This window comes from Rhinolophus sinicus, chromosome 8 (genome assembly GCF_057876585.1).
Source record: "Rhinolophus sinicus isolate RSI-liver-muscle chromosome 8, RSI-T2T, whole genome shotgun sequence".
Lineage (NCBI taxonomy): Eukaryota > Metazoa > Chordata > Mammalia > Chiroptera > Rhinolophidae > Rhinolophus > Rhinolophus sinicus.
This window is the reverse complement of record NC_142508.1, coordinates 73,946,520-73,954,285: the sequence shown is the minus strand read 5'-3', so window position 1 is coordinate 73,954,285 and position 7,766 is coordinate 73,946,520. Positions and strand designations below refer to the sequence as shown.

The 7,766-nt window shown below is 57.5% G+C and overlaps 1 protein-coding gene across 2 annotated transcripts; it reads left to right on the top strand.

Moving 5' to 3' along the window:
• Positions 1-506: 506 nt before the first annotated feature.
• IRX6 (iroquois homeobox 6) lies at positions 507-7,467 on the top strand. 2 transcript variants are annotated; one of them, XM_019749774.3, is made up of 6 exons: positions 507-2,077; positions 3,121-3,378; positions 4,056-4,165; positions 4,343-4,650; positions 5,435-6,049; positions 6,990-7,467. In XM_019749774.3, the coding sequence occupies exons 1-6, from the start codon at positions 2,033-2,035 to the stop codon at positions 6,992-6,994; spliced, it is 1,341 nt and encodes a 446-aa protein (XP_019605333.3). In that variant the 5' UTR covers positions 507-2,032; the 3' UTR covers positions 6,995-7,467. The 2 variants fall into 2 exon arrangements, with proteins under 2 accessions (XP_019605333.3, XP_019605332.3); XM_019749773.3 differs by having other exon boundaries at positions 509-2,077; positions 6,987-7,467.
• Positions 7,468-7,766: the final 299 nt, after the last annotated feature.

Below are 7,766 nucleotides of genomic sequence, written 5' to 3'. Positions count from 1 at the left end.
CTTTCCATGCCTCTCAAGGATCCAGGGCAGAGACCTGGGTTGTCCCTAACTTCAGGACCACATGTTCTTGTGTGTCGACTAGAAAATAAAACTGGGCCCTTGGACCACCGCCTCTGATTACTCCGGGAAAGAGCGGCGAGGGCTTGGGAGAGCGTTTTGTAAACTGTAAAGTGCAGTGACCCCGTGAGTTAAGGGCGAGGCTTTCTAAGGTTGCTGGCCTGCAAATCCGAAAGCGAGTTCCACTCTTCTTCCCGCAGCACCTGCCGAACACTTCACCCCCACCAGACTGGTCGACCCTTTTAACCCCGGGAAGACGCGGGGAGAGGCTCCAGGCCTGGGGGCTGAGCCTTCCGGAGTGCGGAGTCTTCGGTGCTCGCAAACCGGAGCTGCATATCCGGGGACTAGGCATAAAGGACGCAGCCCTGTTCCCGGCTCCAACGAGCTCCTCCGCCCATCAGTGCCCCCTTGAAAACCCCTGGGATGCAGAAGGGAGTGGTCAGACCGCTGGGCCCAGGCAGGCGTCCCGGCGGAGCGCAGAGAATAGGCCGCTGAACCGCGGCTCGCCAGCGCCACCCCCAGCGGAGCGCAGAGGCTGCAGCTCAGCCCGGCGCCTTCCTGCGGGTGCACGCTCTGGGTGGACACAGCAGGCGGTGTGCGAGAGGCAGCCAAACCTCGCCTTCCTACGAGGTACCCAGGGGTCCAAGCCCGCCCACTGCAGATGCCCAGGGTCAGACGTGGCGCGTTTCCAGGTAGACTCCCAGGGGACCTGAACCCTGGCCTCGAGGGGGCGCTGTTTGGTCCATTCCAGGGCCAGACCGCTGCAAAGAAGCCCGGAGGTCAAGGCCCTGGCAAAGGCCAGAACTTGGAGAGCCTGAATCTAGCTAGTCTTGGGGAGACTGCGGCGGGGAGCCAGATCCCCGAGGACAAAGACAGGCGGGCCAGTGGGATTCACTGACGCCGCCCAGCGCGGGGCCTCTGGCGCGAACAAACTTTCCTGCAGCGGAGGGGCGGGGAAGCTGGGCTGGAAGGTGCTCCCCGGAGCTTCTGCTCTTCACCTGCCGGTGGTTCAACCTCCGCCCAGCCTTCACCCACCCCAGTTCCCTCCCATCCCCCGCCCACCTCTGTTCACTTAGACTCCTCATTTCTCTCCTCTCTCGTCCTCCTTTCTCCCTCCTGCCTTTCTCCCCCACTTTTCTTCCCTTCTCTCTCTCTCTCTCTCTCTCTCTCTCTCTCTCTCTCTCTCTCTCTCTCTCTGTCTCTGTCTCTCTCTCTCTGTCTCTCTGTCTCTCTCTATCTCTCTCTCTCATTTGTATTCGCTGCCTGGGTTGCTTCTCTCCTCCTAGGGCCTCAGGGAGGAGATAAGTGCGCTGCGCCCCGGGCCTGCGTGGCGCAGAGGGAGGCGTTTCTCCTACTTCTCCCGGGTAATTTGGAGAGATTGTATGCGCGCGCGCGCGTGAGTGTAAAGCAAAAAGGGATAGGATCCAGCGTCAAGCAGAGAGGGTCAGGGTCTTTGACATTTCTCACCAGCTACACAAACCTCCCAGAACAAGTGTGAGTGTGGGTGAGAGTGCGCGCGCGCGCACGGGCTGGCTGCATTTGGCACGTTTGGTGGCCCGGGGCCCCAGGGCCCGGGGGCCCGCCTGGCGACCTGGGATTACCGTGACGTCACATTGAGCCTCTGGCCACCTTGGACTAGGACACCTCAGGAGCCGCACAGCCCCCGCGCCGCGCCTCACCTTGCCTCGCCACTGCGCGCCTTTGGGAACCCGCATCCTCTCCCTTCCCCTGCCCATCCATGGGCCCTTCTGTCTTCCGAACCACGCCGGTCGGTGGAGCGCCTTCTGGAGCGCAGGGCTCGGCAGCGAGGCTGCCCTCGGCTCTGCCTCCAGTCGCGCCGAGCGGGCGGAGGACCCCGCGCTGGGCACCCGCAGCCGTGTGAGGAACCCAGGCGGCACACGGCTGGAGGCGCAGATACAAGAGACCGAAGCGGGGACACGCAAGAGAAGAGGAAGGCGGGCCGGTGACAGCCATCATGTCTTTCCCGCACTTTGGACACCCGTACGGCAGCGCTTCCCAGGTAAGAGGCGCCTCCGTGGGGGATGGGGACATAGTGGGTGGAGGGGATGCCCAGTGCACGCTCCTGCCCCAGTGCGCCCTCCTCTCGCACGAGTCTCCTGGGAAGCCAGAGGGAGCAAGGACCAGGGTAATGTACCACAGTCCACTCTGACATCCCCAACCACTAGCTGAGAACGTTCAACTCCCTCGGGACAAGCTGGAAAATTGGGTGACCTGAAACTTAGGCACTCTGGGCAGGCCCTCAGAGAGGTGGTTTGGATCTCAGAGAACTTCCAGACAGGCCTCTTTTGGTACAGATATCCGAGGTGGTCCGGGAAGTCTCAGAAAAAAAGACTTCCAGTCCAGAGCGTTGTCCATCTCACCGTTTTTCTGTTGTTCGTGGTTAACTTCTGTTCTTATCCTCCCCCTTCCCTGGGTCGGTCCAAACTCTCTGCTTCTGGTCCCTTCATGTCCCAGACCAGTGTGGGTGTTGTGCAATGACAAGGGTTTCCTGGGGAAATTCTGGGGACACCTACCACTGTTCTCCAGTCTTTCCCCAGAGTGCAGGGTGTATTTTCCTGGGGTCTACTCCCAGCCGGACCTCTGACCCGCTTTGTGATCTTGGACAAGTCGGCACAGTCTCTGGTTCCCATTCCCTATCTATAGAATGGGAGTCAGTGTGAGCCGTAATGGAGATCTCTAAGGCCAACTTCTAGCTCTGCCTGTGTGATATCCTGTGATGGGGAAGGTGGCGGCGGGGGTCTGAGAGGGAACCCGTGAAATTTAGCTTCTGTAATTCGGGTTTCAGAACCTTCCCATTGGCTGAATCCTCTGGGACTCTGGAGCCCTAGCAACCGCTTAGGAGTCTCTATAAGGGCAGTTTGGATAAATTGCAGTTTGGAATTATTCTCAGAATTCCCGTTCCCGTGCTCCGCAGAAGGCTCAGCACACAGTGGCATTTAGTTAATGTTGAATGAAGGAGAGATTGGGTAGTTACGACGCTGGCTCCCGCCAGCCTCAGGCGCCGGTCTCTGACCTCCGGTGCCCCCTCTCTCGCCCCCGTAGTTTCTGGTGTCTGCAAGTTCAAGCGCCACTTGCTGCGAATCCGCCCCGCGCTCGGTCCCAGATGTGGCCCCAGGCTCCACCCCGGCGGCCGCTCTCTGCTGCGCACCCTACGATAGCCGGCTGTTGGGCACTGCGCGGCCCGAGCTCGGCGCGGCCTTGGGCATCTATGGAGCCCCCTACGCGGCCGCTGCAGCTGCCCAGAGCTACCCCGGGTACCTGCCCTACAGCCCGGAGCCTCCCGCGCTGTACGGGGCGCTGGTGAGTACGCCGGGTGGGGCCTGGGTCTGTGAACCGGAACCCACCCAGCCTGGGGGCAGGAGCGGCAGCCGGGTGAAGTCCACTGTGACATCTCCAGGGAAAATCTAGGAAGGACGCACAACTCCGAGTAAAGGAAATGGTTAGGATTGTGTATAGGGAAAAAATACATCTTTACACCATTTTACAGTCTGCAGAACTCCATGCTGTTTAGAAAATATTTGCACTTCTATTAATTGTGTGAGGTAGGCAAGTCGTCACTTTCTCATTGAGGCGCAGAGGGGAAGAATGTACCCAAAGTCACTCAGATACAAAGGGCCAGGTAATAGCTCTGGATGGAGAGTAAGGCAGGGAAGTTCCCCAACTGGTGGGAAGGAGGGCTGGGGGAGACACAAATAGTAACAGTAATAATAACAGCTAATATTTAACTACCTGCTTATTCTGCACCAGGAATTCGGCCAAATGCTCTCCTTCCTTAACCTTTAGGTACTATTGTTATCCTCATTTACCAAGGGGAAACTGAGGCATACAGTGGTTAACAACTGTGCACAAGGTCACACAGCCAGTACAAGTGGTGGTCCAGGGATATGAACCAGACTTGACTTCAGAGTTTACACCCTTAACAAATACCCTCCTTCCTTTTCTCCCCAAATGTGAATTTTTTCTTCCTCCCCCACCAGAATCCACAGTATGAATTCAAGGAGGCTGCAGGAAATTTTACACCTGGCTTGGCGCAACCAGGAGCCTATTATCCCTATGAGCCGACTCTGGGGCAGTATCACTATGACCGGTAAGATGTGGGCCACATCTTTCGAAAGTCCTTCCCTCTCCCCTGCCAATATAGGGCTGATCTGGACAGAGCAGGGAGAGAGGGGTGAGCGAGGAGGGAGAAAAGCAGAAGCTCAGGCCTCCTGCCTGCCGCCTCAGGCTCCGAGCCCCAGAGCTGTGAGCCAGGTTCTCCCCATAGGTACGGAGCTGTGGAGTTGAGTGGCGCCGGGCGCCGGAAGAACGCCACGCGAGAGACCACCAGCACGCTGAAAGCCTGGCTCCACGAGCACCGCAAGAACCCCTACCCCACCAAGGGCGAGAAGATCATGCTGGCCATTATCACCAAGATGACCCTCACCCAGGTGTCCACCTGGTTCGCCAACGCGCGCCGGCGCCTCAAGAAGGAGAACAAGATGACCTGGGCGCCCAAGAACAAAGGCGGGGAGGAGAGGAAGGTGGAGGGTGGAGCAGAGGAAATGCAGGGCTGCCTAAATGGTGACACCAAAGGTACCGAAAATGTTCACCACCCCACCTGACATGGGTGTTTCCAGCCATCAAGCAGTTTGATTGGATTTCCCAAGCCACCCTGTGGCTTAGCTTTTATGGAAGGCACTCTTGCTTACCCCTGCACTTGCATCCCCTACATGCCTCAGGGCCTTTGCCTGCACGGTTCCCTCTGCCAGGAATTTCCTACTGACCTAGCTTCTTCCCAACTTTGAAGTGTCCTCTGAAAACCTTCCCTGGCCACCCAAGCCAATGTAGAGTCCCAGTTATTCTCTATTGTCGTCTCATTTTATTTCTTCCTCCATGCTTATCACTATGACCCCCCTCAAGAATGTCACCTGCACTAGAAGGTGTTTTATTCACTGCTATATTCCCTGAATTCATGCCTAAAGATGCCTGGCACATAGCAGACACTCGGTAAATATTTGCTGAATTAAATAATACACACCAGCCACCCGTGGGTGTGAAAATTGGGCCAAAACTGTCCCCTTGCTTTTATGTGGCTGAGAAGCTGAATCCCGGTCTCGGGGCAACAAAAAGTGCTGGTTTCCTTGGCCTGGGGGTGCACGAAGAGGAGTTTTCCAAGGGGTGAGGGCAAGGCTGGGATGGGAATCCTTCCCAGGGGCAGGCCGCCAGCCCTGGGGACAAGTGTAAGAGGTGGCGTGGCCAGCCTGGTGAATGCCCTGAGTGCAGGGCGCATCTTGCTAAAAGCTTCTCAGGGATGGGCACTCCAGCAGATTTCCCTTGGGGCCTGGGGCTTTTCTCACTCGCTCCTGATTTCCTGCAGACGTTGCTGCTAGCCAGGAAGCTCGGGGGCTGCGTCTGAGTGACCTGGAAGACCTGGAGGAAGAGGAGGAGGAGGAGGAGGAGGAGGCTGAAGAGGAGGCAGCGGTCACAGCTACGGACAGGCTGGCTGAGTTCCATGAGGAGGGCCAGTCGCTGTCAGCACCGTGCGCTGCAGCTCGAGGGGCCCGTCTGGAGCGCAGGGAGTGCGGCCTGGCGGAGTCCCGCTTCTCATTCAATGAGCCTCGGGGATCCGGAGAAGCTGAATACTTCCGGGCGGAGCCAGGGGGCCCCACATTGACCATGCACTACCCAGGCAGTGAGAAACCGCGCATCTGGTCTCTGGCGCACACTGCGGCACCCAGCGCTGTCGAAGGTGCACCTTCAACCCCGCCCAAGCCACGAAGTCCGGAGTGCCATCTCATTTCCCGACAGCCTTCAGGCACTGGCAGGCGACCCGCGGTCCCCAGAGACTCCGCGTGTGAGGAGTCTTCCCGCATAGCCAAAGCCTTTGGAAACCCCACGTTTGTCCTGCAGGGGCTGCCCCTGAACTGTGCGCCGCAGTGCCCGAGGCGGAGGGAGCCTGCAGTGCAGTGCCAGTACCCGTCCGGAGCAGAAGGTAGTGGGCCCCCGACGGTGCTGGGAGTGTCTGTCCAAAAGACACTTGCCCACCGAGCTGCCCAGCCATTGCACACCCTCTCTGCCTCTCGGGCACGCCCAGGTTCAGACCTGGTGCGAGATTGTCCCACAGCACTCTTTGAAATGGAAGCTTAGAGGTAGTATTTCTAGTTCCTCCTTATTATGAAGTCAAATACTAATAAGCTTAGAGTGAGACAAGAACTTACCTAGGATCACTAAGAAAGTCATTGAAATGATGGGCAACCGAGATCTCTGCACTCATGTCCAGTGTTTGGTCAAGTGTACCAGGAGGGCACCATCATGATCCTCTGGCACAGGTGCCTTTGTCCCCTGCCTTCCCTGCAGAGGAGGGCAGCTGGCCCCTGCTGTGCTTGTACCAAGGGCTTGCTTGGGCTGGGCAGGCACAGGGCTTTCAGAGAAGTGTGAGGGGCAGGTCCAGACACATACAATTGTTTTAAGGCCAATGCTGAAGTCAGCTTGCAGCCCTCTGGCCCACCACAACGGCTGGGAAGTGTAGCCCAGGTGCTGTCGCTGGAGACTATCCACCCCCAAAATTTCAACATCAAGCTGGGTGTGACTGCCAATCAGTGTCTCCTGCCCCTGGGTGGTTCTCTGGCTGTGCCTGGTGGAAGGGAATTTCACCCCACAAAGGGACATTCTCCAAGCATTTGGCAGCCTTCAGCAATTACTGCCAGATTCTGTTCTTTGTAGTAATTTCTCTCAGGATTAGCTACTGGCTTAGAAAATTGGGTTACATTGTTATTTGAATTTACACATAACCGGGTCCAAATGTTACCTCTGGCAAGCAAATTGCTTCTAGACCTTTGATTCCCTTCGGATGAGCCACCACTGACCTCCGATTTCCTAGGAATCACCACCAGTGGCCTTCGGGTTTTAATCAACCTTTCCTCTCTCAGCAGGTTAGCGCAATGGCTGCGATTTGCGATTTGCAATTTGCGAAGAATCTTGGAAATTAGCCCTACTATTGGAATTCACCTTCACACAAAGAAGCTGGGAAACCTCGCCAGGAACTGGGGGAATCTCACTTCGCCTAAGAAACAAACAGACACACGGAAACCCTCCTACAGGCCCTCCTTGCACGCAGAGCTGGGAGTGGCGCGCAGACGTGCGTCTGGTCAGATCCCAGAGGAGGTGGCACAGGGCACCTTGGGGGAAAGCCAAGTGGGAAGGCTGGGTGGGGAGTCTGCCCAGGGCACCCACTCGGTATACCATGTCTCCCTCCCTCCTCTGGATGCAGGGTCTGAAGCTGCTCCCTCCCCTGCTCACCCACCATCCCTCACTTTGTAACTTCTGCTCTGACCTGGCCTCCAAGGACCAGAAGACATTCGTCTTCTTCCCCTCCCCACTTCTTGTGTCCTTAAAAATAATCAAACCCAATCTAAGCTGTGTGGCCTATCTGTGCCAGGGGTGCTTGGAGAGGTCGGGGTGGGAGGGAGGGTGGAGTGCGGCCAGGGGCTCTGGGGACCCCTGCGTGGGCTGCCTGCATGTCTCAGGGCCTTTCATAGCAGGGAGAGAAACTGCCAAGGTAACAGCCAAGGCGGAGGCGCCTGCGGCTCAGTCCTCCAAACTGCGGTGTAACCAGCTCGCTGAGCGCGCTGAGCTGGGCTGCTTCCTGTGTGCGGGACTACGGAAGCTGTCCGGATATTTGTCTGAAAGCTGCATTTGTGTTTTAGTTC